Raw genomic sequence first — 22,970 nt, 5'->3', positions numbered from 1 at the left:
AGAGGACTTCTTTTGAGAATTTTTCTTTACCACGCTCACCCCTCATTTCCTGTTTTGTTTGCACTTCTTTCCCAGTGGCAAATATTGCACACTGTCAGTAAATAAAGGGAGGATGAAAAAGGGAGTTGTAAAAAGCATAATGATTCCGTCTGTCCGGAGGGATGTTTAATTAAAGCGAAGTGTTTATTTTCAGCTGGTGAACAACAGTCGCTATCATTGCCGAACACAAATATAGCAATTAACTCCAATTTTCTACATTTATTTGGACATCAAAGAGCTGATAGAATCATTGAGAAAATAAAGCAATTAGGGTCAGCAGAGATCTGAATGGTCTTTGGACACAGCAGTGCGCCCAGTTTGCCTGAATGACTGAATCGCATGCGTGCGGTAGCTTTCTTTTCTCGCTAAAGAGCTATTAGCGCTAATTCTTTATTTAAACAGTTTGTATACAAAACCTTTCATCCTTTTATCCACTTTTATGTGCAGCGGGATGTGGCTTTGGGAGTTTTCTGTTCCTGTGTGGTTTCATAGGAGATATGGATGTGGTCTGAGGGGGTGAGGTGTATACTTGTAGGCTCACTTATCAGAGTCATCTGTGTGTAGTGTGGGTGGGGGCCACGGTGTCCCCGATCCTAACACGATAAGCGCCAAACCACGCAAATGGATCACATCAAACAGGGCCTTGGCGACAGCGGGCTCTGGGGAGCAGGAGGAGGCAAGGCTTGTATCTAATGGTTCCTGTTCCTCCTACTGTCCCCTTAGATGACCCCACTGTTAGATAAAGCCAGCCTGGCTCAGACTTTTGTGGCCACCGCTGAAATGGGCCCAATTAGAATTCAGATTAACCAACCAGCAAAATGTGAATGAGCAGTGTCACTGTGTCACCAGTCATCAACTGGGTAGTGAAAGAAAAACAGTGTAGGTGATAAGACATTTGTTCAGTTAATATTTGATCCCCGCAAGGGAAGGCTGGATAACACGCGGTAATGGCCTGTGTGCCACCATCTCACTTTGCAGTCTGGTAGCCTTCCATCAAGGCTAAGATTGAAACTTATGTACTGTGAAATTCTTGGGATCAGTTGTGCTCAGTAGCTTCGACTCACTGTTTGATTGTGTGGGCTCCACTACTGCAATGGTTAGACTAGTAATTCCCTCTTATCTGAACTGCAAATGGAATTGACTGGCTTTTCATCATAAAACTACACTGAAAGTGATCATGCTTAAATGTGTGCTTAAGTAGCAGATAACATCCGTAATTAAGGTGCTAAATTAAATTTTCATCTCTCTGGGCTAGTCTGAGTCCACTGAAGGTAACAGTATGATCCTAATCTCCACGTTTTAGGATTCATCTTTTTGGATGTATCTAATTTCAGGGTGTGAGGTTTCAGTTGAACACAACGTATGCCTTTCGGTTAGGAAGTGTTCTTCCAACCCATATTAATGGCTGGAAGAAATGTTGATATACTTCAAGTAAAGAAAATTATTAAGACCACAATGGTAAACAAGAGACATTATTATCAGAAGTCCTGTGCCCTTGTTAAATAAAAAGTGCAGGATTATTTAAAAAACAAAACAAAAAAAAAGTATTATAGAAAAAAAGTACTCAGAATTAAAAGAGGAGACATTACTTCTCCTTGGTGAAAATGCTTAACAAATAAAAAGTAAGGAAACAAACCAAAAACTGTGTTTTCTTAAATCTTTAGTATAGTATTATGTTTTACTAATACATGCCTATGCTACAGTATTGTTTTGCTGTGTTTATGCTGTTGGCCACAAAATTAAATCAATACTATGCTTTTCTGGTGTCATGGTAGTCGATTGCTAGGTGGTTGCTAGGCAACCTGATGGCATATTTATATATAATGTATAAATTAAGATTTACTGATACAAATTAGAACGTGTCATTGTGAAAGAAAAATTACACCAAAAACAGTTCACTTTAACCCTTTGCTAGCTGGTTGCTAGGTAACATGAATACATCATATGCAACATAGATGAGAACCTTAAGATGTACCTGCACGGTGCCAAGTTTGGTGGCTCACTTCAAGTTTACTTGATGGTGATTGAAGAAACAATCAGACAGACAAATTTATTTTGTGTGTTGTATCAAGGTAAATATATCCCAACACTTTTAATGTAAAAAAAAAAAATTCCTTTTGAAATGTAATATAATTTTCTAAATAAAGTGAACATAACAAAAATCTTAAAAATGTGAGCTGTTTTTTTTTTTATGGCAGGACCCTTTCCTCAAAAGTAGTTTATTTTTTTTCTCAACTGGTGTTACGATCTTTAATAAAAGTATCAGTATTAAAGTAACTGATGGCAACGACTCTTGCTAGCTCACTTTAACTTAAATATATCAATCAGCAATTATTATGTATTAGTATCAAAGGTAATATTATTTACATTTACGTTTTCTTATTCAGATTGTTGAGTCATTGTGTGATGTCAATTTTAATATCTCTATAATAAAACTTTATATGCCACCTCACATGATACTTGAGTGCCTGATAATTACCATCAATATAGGCTGAGGTAAGATTATTTTATCTTTAAGACTAATAGTCATAATGAGTCTTTATGAGATGGTTATTTCTAAACGTTATGCAGGTGTAGGTGCTTTGATAACCGTCAGACTCATTGCCTGCAATCCTGTTTAGGCAGCTCTGGTATCCTGGTCTAGATGTGTCACAGAGCCATTAACACGGGTGATGAGTCACTGTGTTGTTGAGGACTGTGCGGTTTGAGTGTGATGTATCAGACACCCACAGTGTGGTTCCCAGAGCTCTCTGCCAGTCACTGTGGCCATGCCCGTTGGCTGGCTGCTCTGCCAGGGAGGCTTACAGGCCAGAAGTGTTGAAGGGAAAACCCTAGAGAGCCAGGGATATGAGCTGCAGTGGCCAAGTGGTAAATTCTCACCTGCTACTAAGTGAGAATTAGCGCTGCGATCGTTTTCTTTTCACACTGTGAGTCACTTAAGCTCAGTCCCACAACCTGCTGTTACCTTACTATGTGCCTGAGATGGTCTCACACAAATATAGCTGAAAGGTTTTTCTTGTTCAGCCCTAACAAATAAGCCTCACTGCCCCATCGGTGGCCCACACAACAGAAGCAGAGCTTTTGACGCTGATGCTGTTGAGTTATTACTGTGCTTACTCCTCTCCTTTTCTCCCAGGTATTTCTGCAAGTCATCGGAGTGATTGCAGTAGCTGCTGTCATCATCCCCTGGATTCTTATTCCTGTTGTTCCTCTTCTTGTTGTCTTCCTGTTTCTGCGATGCTACTTTTTGCAGACCTCCAGGGACATCAAGCGTCTAGAATCTACCAGTAATTTTTTATTTATTTTTTGTGGTGTGGGATTGGGAAGAAATAAAAGCACAGACTACAGGAATGCTAATAGGCTATTGAAAAAGGCAGTAATCATTAGCATAAAGGCTAAAGATGGCAGTGGCCTATGCCTTGGTCACACGCAGTTTCCTCAAAAGATGAGAGTTCATGACTTCACATATAATAGGAAAAAATGTCAAGTGGTCATGACTAGGCCACATCAAGCTTTAGTTCCTTTATTTCATTCAAAGCTGAGAGCCAGAATGCACATTGACTAACAAGTGCCGTCATCTTTTAAAACAAATGCTTTGTTTGAATCATTCAAGGAGGCATTTAGGTTTTGTTAAGGAGTTTGTAAGTCTAATGAGTTGAAACAAAAGATGGCTGAATGGCGACCTTTCCTTAAATCACGATAAAAATCAGGGGCATCACCTGTATTATTGTTAGTATAACAGAGTACACATTCATATTTTTCACTTCACATACTGATAGGCTGCAAAATAAAACCGAACAGTTCAGACTATTAGTATTAAATGTACCTTGACACTATAATTGTATTTAGAAATCTGGTCAAAACTCTTAAAAATGTTAAATCCTCGCTAAGCTGGTTTTTTTGCCTTGTATATTTCCTATAGCTCGGAGTCCTGTTTTCTCCCACCTTTCCTCCTCTCTTCAAGGCCTGAGCACCATCCGTGCCTTCAAGGTTCAGCAGAGGTTCCAGCAAATGTTTGATGAGTATCAAGATCTTCACTCAGGTGAGACGAAAAAGACATATTTGTGTTACATCTAATGAGCTCCATTATCAGTCTCATCTAAAGCCATTCATGATATTCAGACTGTATTAAGAAGTATTTCCTCATATGCAACATGTGGAGTCTGTCTTTGTTAACAGAGGCCTGGTTCTTATTCCTGACTACCTCCCGCTGGTTTGCCGTGCGACTCGATGGAATTTGCTCAGTTTTTGTCACCATTACTGCTCTTGGCTGTCTTTACCTCAGGGATGGTACTGTATGGGTTTTGACTCTGTGCATGCTAAGAGACATTATTAGCAGAAGCAAGAGGAAGGACTCGTGGATGTGTGACTGCATGTTTACTTCTTCTTTGATAATACAGGACTGGAACCAGGTGCAGTGGGTCTGGCTCTGTCTTATGCAGTTACACTCACAGGCATGTTCCAGTGGGGCGTCAGACAGAGTGCAGAAATTGAGAACATGGTGAGAACACGTGATGAACAAGGGTTTGATGGTTGGTTAACTTCCATTTGAGTCCAAATGTGACCATAATTTGCTAAATTAACACGATGTATTAAATTAGGCTTGAAACTAGAGACTGAGGCCATAAACTCATCAGCATAGTGTTCACTGTGGTCACAGATACAGATTTAACTAATTTATAAATTGTATTATAGGGATTTTCTGTTACATGAAGTTATATAGGAGCAGCTTATTTATTTATTCATAAAATAGTTAAAAGAGGAAAAATTATTTTAAGGAAGTGCCTACTATATGCTTTATTTTTGCAGATGACATCAGTGGAGAGAGTGGTTGAGTATGCAGAGCTGGAGAGTGAGGCATCATGGGAGACAGACAAACAGCCACCGAGCGATTGGCCCAAAGAAGGCTGCATCACTTTTGACAGAGTCAACTTCTCTTACAGTGCCAGTGAGCCTTTGGTCCTGAAGAACCTGAGTCTTGTCTTCAAATCTAGAGAAAAGGTCCTTGTCTTTATTCCCACCTGTGCATGCTTACTGGAGTGCATAGCCCATGACTAAGGTTGATATGCAGCTAGTGTAGTAGGTGTGGTGTGATTCTTTTTTTATGTGGCATTATTCTCAAATCAATTATTAAAGGGACACGTGCTTCTGAATCTTCAGGACTATACCATTTGTGATTCATGGAATACATATCATGTAATTAAGACTGTTCAAGTGGATCCATTTGTCTCCAATTTGCATTTTGAGCTACCTGACGGTGACAACTGTTTATTCACTATAAGAGAGAGGAGAGGCCGAGGTAGAGGGGTGAAGGAAGAGCGAGAAAGGGAAAGGCTGAGGGAGATGGTTGAGGATGATTGAAATTGTGTTTAATGCAGGGGGTGTATTTTGCATGGCTACGGTTGGCCAGGGCGGCTGATTTCACAATGGATGGGTTGATAAGTGCAGAGGCCCTGGCTCTGACAGCCCATGGGAGGGATCTCTACCGCATGCCTTGGGGGTAAAAGGCTTTGTGCATCCTGACAGTTCCCCTGACACCCTTTCACCTGCACCTACCATCTACAGTATAAGATCCTTTCACTTTGTCCCATACAGTAGTCATACACTGTATATATATATATATATATATATATATATATATATATATATATATGTGTGTGTGTGTGTGTGTGTGTGTATGTATATATATATATATATATATATATGTGTGTGTGTGTGTGTGTGTGTGTATGTATATATATATATGTATAAATATATATATATATATATATATATATATATATATATATATATATATATATACATACACACACACACACACACACACACACACACACATATATATATATATATATATATATATATATATATATATATATTCATTTCACAATCCTTGCATTTCAATTTGCTTCTGCTGTGGCTAAAGTGTAATGTCACATTAGATTTGCGTGTATCCTCTTGAGCAAATGCAATTACTTTTGGTGTGTATTTACATTCATGTAGTGTGGAATTCTTCTTATGTAGGTTAAAGCAGATGAATGCAGAGACACGATTTCAGATTGAGTCGCATACAAGCACTTGGTAATTTTTTAAATGTCCATGTAGGCACTTACTTTATAAGTACTGTACTATAATCGGAATGTGAGTTACTCTAATAGCTCCTATGAGAGTATGGATGTAGCATGAGAGAGTAAGCATATCATTACTTCTCTATTACCTGTCAGCCTAACCACTTATCTTTCTGTATCCACATGCCCAATAGCCATTGGGCATGTGGATACAGTTATATGCAACAGCATATAACAAACCTAAATGGTATGACACTAGTTCAGCAGAGCAAGCGGTGCAATGCTAATAAGATTCCTGTTCATTGGATTCAGCCCACAGCATGAGTTTTTGTTCTTTGGTATCCCAAGTCTGGTAAAATACTGGAAACACCTATATTATACTGTCAGTTTATGTGTTAACTACCATCACACGTATGTACAGCATTAGTGGATGGTATGACCTTGTGCTTTAAAGAAAGTATCGGGTGATGGCCTGCAGGTTACCATACCCTGGGGTAGTACCATAGAGCGCATAAACAAGTATGAGTGAGTGGTAATTTTGACTCAGCCAATTTATTAGGTGTGTTCAATGAGATTTGATAGATTTGATAGATTTGATACGCTGACCCTGATGGGGTGACTTTTAGAAGAGCCACAAAACTATAGAGCCCCGTTTATGTCAGCTTTTACAGTTGGTTAAAATGAGTAACTACACTTTTCTAACCCACCCACATTGGTGTTTATGAGATAAGCACAGATCTAAATAAATATAGCACACTTAAAAATAGCTAAATTGAATTATAAACACGTTAATTGTCCCTAACACAAACGCTACAAATGATTTTATACGTGGCATTAAGCTGAAGCACTTAAATATGATTAAGATATAAATGATTTGATTTGATTAAGGGAAATATTTTTAGCTTTAAATCTTGATTATGAGGGTTAGAGAGGCTTACAGAAGGATTTTCTCCATTGCCCACCATTTTTTTAGTATTTTGACTGTCTAGTAAAACACAAACAATTTCATACATAAATATTATAGGACAGAGAATCTTCCCTTAGTTTTTATGCCAGTATTGTGCAAAGGTTTATATTGTAGTTTGCCAGGCAACTGGGTCTCTTACTGACAAAATAATAAGCACTGTTTTATTTATTTATGGGGTTTTTTTGTGGGCATTTACTAAGACTTTACTAAGACATACTAGCTCTTTCCACTGTAGGTTGGCATTGTTGGACGCACTGGTGCTGGTAAAAGCTCCCTGATCTCTGCCTTGTTCCGGCTGGCAGAACCTGAGGGAAGAATAACGATTGATGGATTTCTGACATCTGAGATTGGTCTTCACACACTGCGACAGAAAATGTCTATCATCCCACAGGTGCGTTTTTTAAATTTCAGTATCAGCAGTTGTGTTTTGTAACTAAACACAGTAACCAATAATCATCTGCAGTGAGTCTAGGTTAGAAAGATATTACTTATAATATAATATATTAATTACTACCATGTTTAACCTTTTCGTTCTAAAGCAGCTTTGCTTTGACACCTTCTCCAAGGTCCCATGATTCCTCATGATTGAGTAATGGCAAAAATGTCAGCTACACGACGGTAACAGAAGCCTGCATGCTTTTGCCCTTGTTAGACGCTTGGCTTTTAAAAAAAGCTAAAACAAGTGAGGAGAATTACAGTCGTCACTCAGGGGATTTCTGAAAGTGAGACAAACGGATGCCTTGAGACAGTTTAACTTTATTTCCGCTTGTTGAAACTGATACGGCATTAAGAAAATGCCAGCCTGCGGGTGAGTGTCAGCAGAGAGGAGGGAGGGGAGAAGACTCCCACGGCCTATACTGTGAAGAGAGCAGTTCCCCATCCCTGACAGAGGATTAGCCCTCTACCCCCCAAACATGGGAAAGCTGCTTAGAAGAAGTCTCCCCCATCCTCACAGTCAGAGTCCCCTTGTACACCGTCACTTAGCTCAAGTCTCAAACATTTCTAGGGTGCAGCCAAGATGCCCAAAAACAGTTTCATTAATGCTTTTCTGTGGATTTGATAGGTTTCTGGCATTGCTACTACTTCAGATAAAGTTTCACTTCTTAGTCCAAACTAGTTTGCGATGGATGTGATGTATGTTTGATGGGATTTTGTTTACTCTTTCTGCATCTCCTAGAGGGAGAGACTGCTACAAAGTGGCAGGTTACGAGTCAAAACTTTAACTGCACGCTCATCTCATCTGTATCACATGCTGGATGGCATTTTCATTATGTAGGCAGCACTCGGGAGAGTAGAGTTTCTCTGTAGTCTGTTGTTAGTATTACAAACTTATATATGGAGCGAAGACTCTTGGATTTACACAAATTCATCTGAAAGCCTTTTTTTATTCTCCCGCTAGACGTCGATGAAATGATATGCAGTCAACCTTTCACTTGGAAAAATTTTTTGACATAAATTGCAGGTTGTCGTACTTTTCATTTGGAATTTTGAGTTTGATATGTAAACTATACATTGCCGCTGAGGAGTTTCATTATTTGGCGCCCACAGATTTGATTATGATAAGCTTGTATTAGCATATGGCATTAAAAAGGGATCCATTTCAGTTTCTATTGAATTCTCAGGAATGACTTAGGAGAAAAAAAATGAATTCTGTGGCAAACAGAGGGCTTAGAATTGGTGGAGCACATAATCGGTGTATAGAAAGCTGTGCTTGAAAGCAGTTTTTCCGACCTAACATTGAATCCTCAATTAAAGTGTGTCACAGAACTAGTTTGAATTGGGACTTCAGCTGGCTTAATGACAAGGTGGTGTTTTGGTGACAGAGGGAAAAGCTCATTGGAAGTAAAGAGGTGGAACATTTTCCAAGGCACAGGTAGCAGGGATGAGACCCTGAAAGCTTTACTTTCTCTGGATTGAAATTGAGAAGTTAGCCCTGCGCTTTCTGACCTATATGACGGCTTGTTGAGACATGACTTTTTAATTTTTGCTGTGCTTCCATACCCAAACGTATGCTTCATTTTCTTTTCTTATGAAGGTGACCCGTAAGAGAACAGATGTAAAGGTGTGGATATATTAATAGTTCTGTAACCTTTAAGCCTTTTAGGCTCATTGTGTGCTTTACTTTTGCTCCTAGTCTAATCTCACAGTTGCCAGATGAACGTATCGTATCTTGATTCGAGGTCAGATGCATATCTTGACTAAGCTGGAGTTATCGCGTTCCTCTGACTGTGATGCGGATACAATGGAAGCATCACTTTTTGTTATGGACAGTCGCTGCTCTGTGCAACCTGAAACTGTGGCAGACTCAATAGCCTTGTATTATTATTAAGTTGTTTTTTTCTTTAAACAGTCATTATAACGATTTAAGTACCTTGCTTATTTTGCTCACGGATCAAACACTGTGGACATAAATGCAATATAAAAACCTTATCTGCAGCAGCAGTGTACCATGAGTGAGAGGGTCTTTATGCTGTCCAAGGAGAGCCCTCTACTGAGTAAATCACTTCAACATTTGAGCAAGATTTATGAATACACACTACACGTGGCCTGTCATGAGATGATGTGGGACTGTTCCTTTTTATCAGTTCATCACAAACAGAGTGGCGTGTTGGAACAGTGCCCATGGACAGGCTCTTTCCTTTACACTGTAATAAAGAGCTTTATTTACCCTCTTAAAGAGGGCTGTGTGGCTTGATACAGGTGCATGGCTTACCATAAATACATATCTTGGACATCCTACCTGTCTGAGATGTGAGACTGTCCTTTCATGAGGGTAGTCAACTAATGTGATAACCTAACTATTCACACATGCTTGTACATTTAGTTAGTACGGTTTCTTATTCTGTATTTTAATGTTAACTTGACAGTCCTTTTGTGTCATATTATACATTCAGACAGCCTTGCACGACTATTCTCCACCAGCACCAATGCGCACGTTGTGGTTTTCCAAGTAAAAAGATCAACTTACTGAAGCATAGTTGGCTAGAGCACTGAATAGAGCTCCTGAGTGGAGCAAGGCCTTTGTGAACATCTTCCCCTCACACATTGCTTAGCACTCTTCTATAAATCCTGTCTTAACCCTTTCATACATCTTCCCCCTTGTCATTATCTTAACTGGCCACGGCCTTCTCTTTCCATATCCATCTATCCACAGGACCCAGTTCTCTTTACGGGCACCATGAGGAAGAATCTGGACCCTTTCAAGCAGCACACAGATGAGGACCTGTGGAATGCACTCCAAGAGGTACTCCAGCGTGGCTCTGAATGATTCCCCCTTGCCGGCCCAGGGGGGGATCCCTCTGTCCCTCTGTACAATGCTGCCATTCAGATTCCCTGCTCGCCACAAGTCATGGGGGGAAATCCCATTAGGGCCATGGGGCCCAGCTCAATGTGCGGCTTGTAACGGGTAACCATTGAAAGTGCTGGGGGAGATGTGTTTGGGCAGTCAGGCCAACCAGGATGAAGGCTTCCCCCACAGTGAAGGGCTTCAGCTCCTGGTCCTGCCTCTGAATGGGTTTGGTGGCCTGGATTAAAGCTAGAGGCTGGCCACAAGAGAGCACTGGCCAAGGTCATCAGTAGACCTGGCCCTGCATTGTGCCATGCAGTTAATGGGTGTGTTTGGATGGCTCTTTAAAGACATCCCCACAGGAGGCCTTTATGCAGGAGTAATGAAGGGTAGGGGCTGAGCTCTCTCTCTCTGCAGGTGCAGATGAAGGCCATGGTGGACGAGCTGCCCAGCAAGCTGGAGACGGTGCTGACGGAGTCGGGCTCTAACTTCAGCGTGGGCCAGAGGCAGTTAGTGTGCCTGGCCAGGGCCATCCTCCGGAAAACCCGCATCCTCATTATTGATGAGGCCACTGCTAATGTGGACCCAAGGTCAGATTATACTTCACAAGTAAATTATTATACATCAGCATGGAAGCGCTCTCTTCCACATGTGTCTTGTTTTTCTGTACAATGGTGCTACACAATATGGGTATTTTTAAGTGCATAGAATAAAACCTTTTTCTCTGTAGAGTAGGGTTAGTCAGAATTATTCTTTAAAATCTTTTTGGTAAAGCATTGGCGCAAACATGGATTTCTTTTTGTTTAACACACGTAATAAAAATATATGGGTTTTTAAGTCTAAATCTCACCTGGTGAAGATCAAATCAAGTCAATTTTAAAATAAAAATGTAACAAAATATACCACACTTGTCTTTTTAAAGCTGAAGTCCTGTGGTATTCTGTATTTTTTCTGTCTGTTGCTTCACATATTTCTCTGCTGATGAGCCATTGTTCTGTGTTGCGTAAAATCCCTGCCCAAGGCTGTATAGGAAGAGAGCTTTTCAGTTCTCAGGTGTTTTGTTTCCTGCTTCTTTAGAACTGATGGGCTCATCCAGCAGACTATCCGGGACAAGTTTCAAGAGTGCACAGTCCTGACCATTGCTCACAGGCTAAACACTATCATTGACTGTGACAGAATACTGGTAAGTAAGAAAGCAGTAAATTTCCATTGTAAAGCACTTTAGTGAAGGTTTTAAAATGAGACTCTTCTGCTGGAGTTCATTCCAGCATTGCTCTGCAAGTAGCTTTGTGATATTCCCTCCTAAACTTTGGCAACCCCTTGTACTATCTCACCAGCTACAGTAAATATTGCACTCAGTGTTTTTAGAATTTGTAGAGTAAATCTGGGATCCCCTGCAAAACATGCACTTCACATTCATTCTCATTGTTGTATGCCAAACAAAAGCAGCTTTTAAACACCTCTGTCCTTTATTTTCAGTTCCGCTACCTTTTTTTGCAACAGCTGGGCAGATTTCTCACTCGCAGCATTCCCTTTCATTCAACCTTCGCTTGCACCACTTGATCTTTGGCCCTTTCCTCCTACTGCCTGCAGAGGTGCCAATTAGTGCCATTTGTGGTGGCATTTGTTAAGAGTCTATGGAGGATGGGGCACGACCCGGTGGCTGCTTGGTGACTGAGAGGGTTGCTGAAATAAGGCAAATATCACAGAGAGGGGACTGTTTCACACCTACACTCGTGTTAAATGCCCCCAGACTGTCACACACTCTGGGAAAATTAAATTGGGACCCGGAAGAATCGTCCAAATTGAAAGAATCGAATTGCATTTCCTGGTAGCTTGCTCCTAAACTTTTGATTATGACAGCAGCTGCAGAAGTCTCCCTTTCATACTAAACACTACCTGAAAGTGGGCTTTACTGATAACAAACTGCTCATTAACGCTGTAAGGGGATCGAGCTTGTTAAAATTTGTCTGTGATATAATTGTAGTCTTTTCCAAACTGCCTGAATTGGCACTATTCTTTGTGTGGTTTACATGGCATGTGATGACATAGAAATGATGGTAATTTTCTAGCGAGTCTTAAAGGTGTGATTGTTGGATTTGACTGAGGACCACCCCTAGGCCTCTGAAATGCTAGGATAAATACATGGATAAATCCCTGATCTCCTGTCTGTCAGAGTCAGCGCACCAGACTTTGACGCTGCTAACAGGTTACCCTCATTGTGCATGGCGTTCTCGAGCAGAAACAGGCATCCGTGTTTGTTGTTGCATGAGTCACATAAAATAGATGGTTCCTATGTGCACCGAACTACTGTTTCCCCATTCAGCTTGCACTGTCTGCTTGCATCACTCAGCAGTGAAACAGCTGAAATGTCAGTTTTCCCCAAAGTAAAGTATACAGACACAGGAACACACACACACACACTTACACACACACACCCACCATTGTATGTGTGATTGCAGGTTCTGGATGCTGGCATGATCCAGGAGTATGATGAGCCATATGTGCTGCTCCAGAACCAGGATGGGCTCTTCTACCAGATGGTCCAACAGACAGGCAGAGCCGAGGCTGCCTCGCTCCTGCACACAGCCAAACAGGTAACCACATCCACCTTTGTCCCAGGACAAGCCTGTCCCTAAATAAGAGCCCAGTCGTTGCACAGTAATCCCAGACTCTCCCCTTAACTCCAGGCTCCGTTGCTCACCTCCAAAATAATACAGCTAAGCAACAGAAGATGTGTGTAGCCCTGACAATGCAAAGAGACTTGATTACCATTTTAATTTAAAGTGTCTACTTGGAGCATTGCGACACCATAACATTAATTTCAAGAGAGAAATTGTCCCTTTGTAGATTTACATCCTCTGATATTATCGGAAAAAGTCTCTGTATAATCTTTTTTCTCATAATGTAATTTTGAGATCATTTTAGCGATGATTCTAGAAAAGCAGCTTTCTTTGCACTGTATCTATTTTGAAATATTGGGTTTAACTTCATCGCGATTTGGGATAAACTTTCTATGGGGATTACTGTAATAGAGAATGTCCATATTTTTTCCCTGTGAAATTCATTTGTGATGTATTTCCCCTTCAGACACTGAACAGATAAGGGCCAGCTATTCATTGTTCAATTCCACTTTATGTGCATCTGTCTGGGACTACAGATACCATATTGCAACTTCAAACAGGTCTTTGTGAAATAAGAAAAAGTAGGCATCATTTCATTTTCTCTCTGTCCCTCGCACAAATTTATCAGCGGAACTGTATCTCCTCAGCCAGAGGAGTGAAATGAGTAAAATACTGATTTCAAAGACTCAGCACAGTGTGGTATTATTTGGTTTCGTCTTACCCTGCACACTGGCGGATTGGTAGTGGCATTGTTCGGGCCCTTACGTTTTCCTTTCTTTATTGTAGGATGCTCTTCTTTGATCAGATTACTGCAGCATCCATAACTGTCTAGCACCACTTATTAAATACAGAGATAGTCCGCATGTTGTGTGTCAAGTTTCTATAGTTGTCAGTCAAGGTTTAAATACATTCAATAATCTGATATCAACCTCTAGCTCCTTTGTCCGTGCTGAAAGAGAATCCCAGAGTAGACAGTACATATATCTCAAGCTATGGCCAAGCTTTCACTTCCATTGCCTCTTTTTCCACAAACTTTCTTGCTGAAATTGTTCAGCTGTCAGAGCGGCTCGGCATAAAGAAGCCATGCGTTTTGCAGGCGCAAACACTGCAATCCGGCTTTTCTAAATAGCGGCTTGCAGCTTAGGAGCCAGCGTAAGAGAAAATTAACTCCACAAATAATTCCTGTAATTATCTCCAAAATTTTCCTGCCTTTAATCTAACAGTTGTTTACTGGGCTAAATAAGCCACTTTTGTATGCTTCAGTGGGTGATAAATCCTTTCGCCGTGCTCTGACTGGATCTGTCATAAATCGCGCCTTAACAGATCGTAGCTCAGATTGGACAGTGTGCTTGTGTTCTGTGACACTGCTTCCCTGATCCGCTTTTCAGGTTTACACGAACAAAAAGCAGCTGACTGACGTGCGCCGTGACGAGGACATCCGCGTCATCTTCGAGACGTCCCTTTGACGGTTTGGAGGGTCGCTGTGGTCCTCGTGTTAGCCATCAGTGACCAAGTATTTTAGCAGACACACCGATATTCCTAAATGTCTTCAGGCCTAGTGCAGTGTAGTGTGCGCTCCATTTGATCAGCATAGACCCGTGGTATGGAACAGAAAGGAGGCACACGCCTGAGGTGGGCTGTGCCTTCCATTGACAGCATATTACTGCATGGCTGTTTATTGATTGCAAACGGCTATATTTATGTAGGTGTGTCCTGGCTTCTGGGGTATCTACAGTGGGGAACTGGTGCTCAAAAGAGTGTCAATATTCTGTGTGCAATAAATTACCTGTGGCTTAAATTGTTCTTTTAGGGAAAACATTGTTTTATAGGAATAAAGTCTTTTCATTACTTGAAAAATGCTTGACAAGCCAAGGAGAACCTCAGAGGGGACACGGATGCTTTCTGTAATTATTGTGCCTTAATCACGCGATTGATTCCTAGTAATTGCACTGTTTGTAAATTGAATGGTTTTCCTGCACTTTGACTCTATCGGTTTTATGTCTACCTCATCTCTAGTGAGCAAAGACCAGTAACAGTTGGCAATGATACTGACTAATATCAAGGAACAAGATGTCTCTCAACTTTCTGTCCTGGCTTGTTTGATTAACGACTTTATTTGAGAATGTAACACTTTTATGCAGGTAATTATGTGGATGGAACTGAGTGAGATTATTTATATCCTGGTAATTATTCGCGCTGTTTGATTTTTTTTACATCTTTGTCTATGGCTCGTAACACAAATGGAAGGTAAGATTTCAAGCACTTTGCAGTTTCTAAGTCATAAATAAGTGCGAGGAATGCTCACTTGTAACTGACACTAGATTCGTTTCAAATTTCATTTAATAAAAGAGTATTGTTTTGAACGTTTCGCTTCATTTTGCTTCATTGTGAGACTGACTCACCAGCGTTTCCTCCCCGCTGTTGCTCATTCCACACTCAGCTGTCTGAATGGTGTGTTTGCTTCAGGTCAGTGGTTACAGCTGGAGTTGAACACGATGCTACAAACTGGTAAGCGGTTAAAGGAAGCGACCGTGTGATTATCGTGCTGAGTCGAGTGATTTTCTAATTCTGTTTCAGTGGTAAAGTGGCGTGGCCTTGCACTCTATTATTTGAACATGTCAGTAGTGCAATAAGATGATTAAGTATTAAAATGTAATTTTGTCATTAGCGGCTCTCTTAGAGAAGAGCTGTTTAATTTGGCTTCATACAGACAAGCGCAAAGCCAGTGATTACACATTCACAGATTCTTGTCAGTAAACACTTAGCTCGGTCTAAAAGGCAGTATTTAACCAGGCCCGTATTTGGGTCATGAACTGTGGGACATCAGTTCCTTTAAAAGCTGAGTGATTTACACAATTCATTAGAGCCAGTGAATCTTCAGCCGGCGTCATATTAAATGGTTACTTACTCTCAAATAGCCCCTTGGGAGCTGAATTGTTGGCTTGCGAATAGATTAAAGTTTACATTGAAAAGAAAAATTGAATTCAGAGGTAATCAATAGCATAATGGGCCAGTGAGAGGAGCCTGCTGCCTGAAATGAAATTACCATATTTTTAATCTTAATTTTCCACTCTGTTTATCTGACAGTGTGGATGTGCAATCCAAACAGATAATGAGAGAGTGGGATATTGACAGTGGGGTCCTCTGGAGTGCTTGTTTCAGTGATTAAACACTGTGATCTGTGATTACTTTGTGTCGGGTGTCAGGCTGGCGGCCAGGGCCCAGGGAGACGTAGGCACACGGCAGCTGGAGCATCACGGGTCTCTGAGGTGCTAATGCACCTGACGCAGCATTGACAGCATTCGAAACCCTATCAGGGACTGCACCACATGGCAGCTGCCACAATAGAAATACTCATGGCACTATCTACATCAGAGTCAGCATATATCCTCTCTGCTCTCCCCTTGATAAGAGCCAGCGCAAGAATGGTGACAACAAAGTTTGCACAATATGTATTATTAACCAGATACCTCCCTACGTCCCTCAATAATAGCACCATTTTAGGACATATCTGAATAGGTGTGCGAATAGCAGTGCTGTCAACATAGTGCTGATATAGCTTTAATAAACAAATGTCTGGGAAACCTGGCTGTCCACACAATGAAGTTTAATCCCAAAGAAATAAAACGCAAAATAAGAGTCAGCACAATGTGGAGGCAGTGAATAAAATGATGAATTCAAACCGCAGCAGCTAGCTCATCCACACTTTTAAGAGAGAAGTGATACACTGGTGCTGATTTGAGGTTGGGGACAGCTGCCGTATTCAGTTAAAGATGTTTTATTGTCAGTTTTGGAGAAGAATAATGTAACAAGTATCTGTAACAAGTGAAAGTGCTGTAAATTGTTTAAGATTGTTTTGTCACGGGCCTATAAGTAGGCGACTGAAGGCCATTTTGGGTTTAGGAAACAATGTTGTTGGTTTTTTTTTTTTTTTTTACAGACTTTGTGTTGTGCCAGCATTTTCTTTTGTGATTGATACTGCTGTTTGACAAATGGAAACAAATTGCACGGTGAAGGCGTCTGAATGGCAGGGAGCTGGGGAGTGTCAAACCTGGTGCTGAAAGACGATGAAGCGAGAGCCTCAGGTTTTTGTGGGCGACTCAGACCTGACTGATCCCAACATAAAGTACTTGTTGAAGAGAAGGAGAAAAGGAGAACGGGATTTTCGACAGGCTGCAGTGAAATTAGGAGAATTGACTATGGCGGCTTTGTTCCTGGCTGGTGACATGGGGTGGGGGGAGATGGGGAGACTGGAGCGATTCCCCAGAGAATCTCTGCTCAGGCTTTCTAAAGTGACTACAAACTGAATATCTGACAAGTTCCCAAGGCCTGACACAACCCTGTGTAGAGCTAAGAAAAACAAACAACAAATGGCACGTTTTGAAGATACGTGTGGTGACACTGGATGCACTGTGTTAGAAAATGGCTTTTTATCTTGTTAAAAATAGGCACTCAATTCGAAACATGCTATATTTTCTATATCGGCGCAACAATCTAGTTAGACCTAGTTTTGCTCATGACAGACTTTGTCAAACTACAAAAATGAGAGCCACCAAGTGTCATTTTCCAACTTATTAGAGGACTTGTAACTGGCAGCGTTTCTTTCATCTAACACCATAAACAAACACAAACAGCAGCTCAAACTTTTTCCTTTCTCCGTGTACACATGTGGTTTAATAAGCCGCACTGACTCAGGGTGCCTCAGCAGTTTAGTGACCGCACTGAGCAATACTGCTACAAACAATAATTATAGGTCATGCATGTAATGGATGATTATATTTTGTAAATTATCCAGGCTGTGGCGTGTTTCAAGCTCTTTAGAGCTTGAGTACTCTGTGCAATATTTCCAGAGAAACAAGCACTAAAAGTTGTTCACACAATAAAAGGATAAAAAAAACAACTTGGTTTCTAAGAACTACGCATTTTTGCAGTTCTCCACTACTTTGAACTAAACTGGCTAATGTAGCCCTTTGAAAGGCTAACAAATAGGAAACTTCTTTGCATGCTTTAGCTTTAAATCCTGGACATGCTCTGCCACCTTTCAAAAGTACCGTTTGATTCCTCAACTGCAAGAGAAAGAAGCAAAGTGGAGTGTAGACAATAGCCAGGGGCTTATCTCATCAGTAAATAAGGCTTATTGCTTAAAGACATAAAAGGCTATGCTTATTGGTGATGTCATCCCTTTGTGTAAGATTGATGAAGCTTGAGGCAGGGGGCATAATGTGAATGTATGTGTGTGAAGAGAGGCCTGGTGCACCAAACTCTGGAGTTCTGAACTTTCCCCTGGAGAGTTTGATTTAATTTAAAATGTATGACATATATTTTAACTGCTGCTGCACTAAAATTGCACTCTTTGGTGGTAAACTAGCCCAAATGTACTTCAAAGTTCCATCTGGCCAGGGGGCTTTTATCCTTAGACATGAGAGCGGTTGATGTTCTGTGCATGTAAACGTGCAGCTTTGGGTAAAGGTGGGGACAGCTTGTGTCCCCCCATTATTGTCTGGTTGCATTTACGTGGGTCCAAGGGCCCACTGTGTCTTTTCGGGTTACTTTCTCATCATTTCTCCTAATGTAGAGACCCACAGGGTTGGTGGCAAGCGCACAATGCGGCCGTTGTATGGTTACTGTCAGCTCTCTCAAATAAGGCTTCCTGTTCATTAGACTTCTTTTCACCTTCGCACAATGCGCCGGCTTTGCAGCAATAGTGAGTCGACGCCCATCTCTTCAATGCCATGTGAATAGTTCTAAATAGTGTTTATGCAAGCTATTGTTGTCTATTGTGTGTCCAGTCTTAATGCACAGTGATTTGCCTGCTTTTGTTGCCTGGGATACATTATCTTGCCTATGTGGCTTCAGATGCATGCCTGGCCTTTGAGCCAGTAAACAGTCTAAAAGTTAACTCCCTATGGACAATGCTGGAGATCTCTGATAAAGTGGGACATAGTGTTACTGCCTCATCTATGCCTCTCTACTAAGTGGTAAGATGGCTTCTCCCACTGCACGTATATTCTTTTTTCTTTCTGCACAGCCTCTCAAATTAAATGTTGAGTGCACAAAGGCTCAGACTTCTCTTTGCATTTTTTCATGTGCAGAAAAAAACCTCAACTCTAATTAAATAGTGACATTTAACCTCAAAGCTGATGTAAATCATAATCTGTGGAGATCATTAAAAAAAACATAGTAAAGTTGGTGCTGTTGCTTTCAAAGATTAGGCTGACATTATCTGTTGCACATCTGGTGAAGAATGTCTGCTCGGCGGGGAGATATATTTAAACCCTGTGTCTTTATTCTTACAACCGTCAGTGTGAAAATGAAACGGTAATGCAGATAGACAGGCAGGTGGATAATCTGGCACACATCACAGTCAAAAGAATAAAAACTTTTATATCTCAAAGATAATGTCAAAATGATATGTCGGCTAATGGAAATTTGATGTCTCGTCGGTTGCATTAATATGGATTTCTGCTGTTGCACTGTGTTGCGTGTTTGCACCACAACTTTATTGATTACATTGATTTTTAAAAAATAAATAAATGAAATAGCATGTACATTTTGCATTGTACTAGTGTAGCTATATTTGTATTTGTGCCCCATTTATTCAGTTATAGTTGACATTACGTATTTCACGAAAACGTTCCTGTTGCTCGTAGCTAAACTCAGCAAGTTCACCTGAGTTAAGCAGATTTTAAAAATGAGCTTCTACCTCAAGAAAATAAAAGGGGTGTGTGTGTGTGTGTGGGGGGGGGGGGGGGGGGGGGGGGGGGGGGGGTATACACCTAAATTGTTTTTCCAAAAATCCAAATAAACCTGAAAAATGACACAATAGGAATAGGCAGCATATTATAGCCTTCATCTGTTTGTAGCATTGTTCTAGAAAGTGTATACATCACCTCCAGAGAGTAACCGATAGGCCCAACCATTCACTACTTGGATAGTTGCACAAAAGCCGAAGATATCTGCGGCACAGATTACATTATACTCATTTCAAAAGCATTCACAGTCAAGTATGCAGAGCGAAAAAAAAGATGCTTTTAATGCGAGTCAGTGATTACAGGTGAGAGATGTAACTGATAGGCGGTCATTATTGTGCAGAGATTTGGTTTGTTTGACCCCCTAAAGCAGTCTGCTGCCAAGGGAATTTAAAACAAGCTTTGGACTTGGAGGAAAGGAATGTTATGATTGCTCTCAGTGACACTGATACAACACTGTCACATCACCGTTTCCAGGCTATGGGAGACGCGACTGAGCCGAGTCCCACAACCTGAACACTTAGCGGCAGGGATTTTATTAACCTGTCAAAAAAGAGGCTAGGTGCTGCTTTGTCTTTTATTGCCACATCCCCTTACGCTCTTGCTGTTGCTTACACGTTTGACCTCCATTAGCCCACCAGGTGTGTTTCACATTTTATTTAATGAACTGTAGTCATGAGGTAATTCATTGCCTGCAACAATACTCCTTGAAGCAAGTTTTTTTTTTCCTTCTTTCCTCCACACTAAAGTAGTGATGCTGACTTGCTTTGCTCCTGGGCTGATATTTTCATTAAAGGCCCTCTTATCAATTAATGAAATAAAGAATCTGTTTCTTGCCCAATGCTATTACCGCCCACAAATCAAAAGGTTTCCAGTGTAATGCCTTGCCTCCCATGCCAGTTAATTAGGTAGTGTTGTGCTACATACTAATGCTACTTTCATGAGAATAATCTGAGACAATGAACCTGTCTCTTTTGTGTCCTTCTGCAAGCCCTCTTAATTAATATCAGCAAATACAAACCAAAGTTAATTGAAATTTGAACATCCCATCTTTATAGTTTACAATAATACAATTGTTCTTGTTTTGTTGGTGTTTTTTGAATTACAATAATAGCCGGCATCATATCTCTATTTAATATTTCATTGATTTCTCTCAGGGATGCAGCAGAAATATAAAAGAAAGAAATGTCTTAACCATGAGTAAACACCGGTGGCAATATATGCAACCCCAAAATTGATTTCGACCGACACATTAATATTCAAACTGCTCCAGATAATCATAACAAGGTGTACGTGATTTGTTTTCATTGATTAAGTGACATTGCTCCGGCGTCTCTCGGCATGGTTATTAATATAGTTTGCATTGATATTATTCCTGCGTTAACAACAATTTCAACCAAGTGCGGTAGATTACTGGGCTGATTCAAAAGAGTAGCATCTCTGTGGCATGTGGCTTTAATCAGAAACGCTTCTGATGTAAAATCTTTACAACTTTAATCAATCTATGGATGCGCTTTTCAAACTGTATGCAAGTTTGAATAGCATAGTTTTAAAGAGGCTGTGCCCTGCTGTCAGATACCTGATATGTTTTGCAAATTACAAATCCTTCTAGGAATATGAATTAGGCTGTGCGAACTGAGTCCTGCTTCCATTTGTGGTGCGCACAGTTCAGATTTCACATGGTTTACATGAATTCTAGGAGATAACATAATCAGGCCAGTAATGCAGTAGGATTTTTTTTATTGTTAATGCACTTCTTTTGTCAAATTGGCCCATGAACAGAAATAGCTAAACAAAATAAATAAATAGATAAACAGGGGGTTGTCATTATAGCCTTTATGCAGTGAGATTTCTGAGCCAAGAACATTTCTGAAGTTAACAGTATTTATGTTCCGGTAGCGTTGGTCACAGTCTGTCATACATTATTTGCATCTGCATGTCCGATTAGCAAATGTGACATATTCCTGAGATCAGGCTCCTAGCACTCTAACCACCCACCATGGCAATTAACTGTCTACTAAGCTAACAAGCGTAACACACATGCCTGATGCAAGCCAGTAGAATATCAAGCTACTCTCCTAGATGTATGCCTGTTTACCCTGTAGAACCACTGCGAACACACTGTACACATCCATTTTCTACATGCACCGGCGAATTTCAGATGTTGATTAACCTGCAGCGCTGGACTGAGCGGCTCTCACCATCGTCGATGTGGGTTTATGCTGGGTTGCAGCTGGCGTTGGAAATCCACGAGGGACTAGCGAGACATTGTCGGGGAGCAAAGAAGCTCTTTGAGCTTTCACCTTCATCATGAGCACTTTAGCTGTGAGCCGAATGAAATTATCAACTATGATACCGGCCTTTCTTGTCTTCAACCCTCATGCTTAAATCACATTGCCCTTGACATTTTGAGTGTTGTTATAACTGCTTTGAAAGAGTACGGCATGAAAAAAATGCCTGAATACATACAAATAACTCAAAGAACAGTGTCAAAGAAAGACAGCACATAATACGCTGAATCGTTCTTATTGTGTGTCAGGTTGGAGGGCAACTGATTTACAAGAGTACAAGCGGCCATTTATGACAGTGCATGCTGTAGGTCATCATCGGAAAAAGAAGTAATTTAAGTACCAATCCACTGATGCATTTATTCTTCGAATGGGGCCTAACCATTATCAGCTCTGCTGATAAATAGATTGACAATGTCATTTCACTATGTGTTGGAGACTTATCTAGTGTAACATCTGAATGTAAAAGAAAGCGCACACAGGTGTGTATATGTATATATATATATATATATATGTATATGTATATATATGACAACAAATGGCACCAAACGAAACTATCTGTTCTAAAAAAGCATTGACCGTCAGGGCATAGCCAATATGGAGGTTAATCCATTCTAGTGTCTATACTATGGGATGCTTGTGGAGCCATATTTGCTTAGGGCAGCCATGCAAATTATTACTTACTGCCCTGTAAGCTGATAACACAAATTAGATACCCATTAAAGTTGAACAATGTATATAGAATGAGAAAAGATTGCAAGTGATACCTGAAGGGATGCTTAAGTCATATGGCACTAAAATATGCCTCATGCTTGCAAACTTCAAAAGTGGAGAGATGTTTATCCGTGGGATTGGAAGATGCATAATAGTAATCTCATATGCACAGAGGCAGCTGCCAGGTGGAGGATAGCACACTGCATGTTTATGAATAGAAATCATTACAGGGACT

The 22,970-nt window shown here is 40.6% G+C and overlaps 1 protein-coding gene across 1 annotated transcript in view; it reads left to right on the top strand.

Annotated features, from left to right (window-relative positions):
* Positions 1-15,347, top strand: part of LOC102782719 (ATP-binding cassette sub-family C member 4-like) — a 34,164-nt gene extending 18,817 nt beyond the window's left edge. Inside the window, exons 22-32 of the mRNA XM_087852917.1 lie at positions 3,176-3,326; positions 3,962-4,081; positions 4,219-4,329; positions 4,440-4,540; positions 4,849-5,040; positions 7,310-7,465; positions 10,229-10,318; positions 10,778-10,950; positions 11,438-11,543; positions 12,823-12,957; positions 14,373-15,347. Coding sequence (XP_087709043.1) covers positions 3,176-3,326; positions 3,962-4,081; positions 4,219-4,329; positions 4,440-4,540; positions 4,849-5,040; positions 7,310-7,465; positions 10,229-10,318; positions 10,778-10,950; positions 11,438-11,543; positions 12,823-12,957; positions 14,373-14,450 — 1,413 coding nt within the window. The 3' untranslated portion in view covers positions 14,451-15,347. The remainder of the gene's footprint in view (positions 1-3,175; positions 3,327-3,961; positions 4,082-4,218; positions 4,330-4,439; positions 4,541-4,848; positions 5,041-7,309; positions 7,466-10,228; positions 10,319-10,777; positions 10,951-11,437; positions 11,544-12,822; positions 12,958-14,372) is intronic.
* The last annotated feature ends 7,623 nt before the right edge of the window (positions 15,348-22,970 follow it).

This window comes from Neolamprologus brichardi, chromosome 16 (genome assembly GCF_056152115.1).
Source record: "Neolamprologus brichardi isolate AB-2024 chromosome 16, ASM5615211v1, whole genome shotgun sequence".
Classification (NCBI taxonomy): domain Eukaryota; kingdom Metazoa; phylum Chordata; class Actinopteri; order Cichliformes; family Cichlidae; genus Neolamprologus; species Neolamprologus brichardi.
Note: the sequence above shows the minus strand (reverse complement) of the source record. Positions and strands in the feature narration are given on the sequence as shown.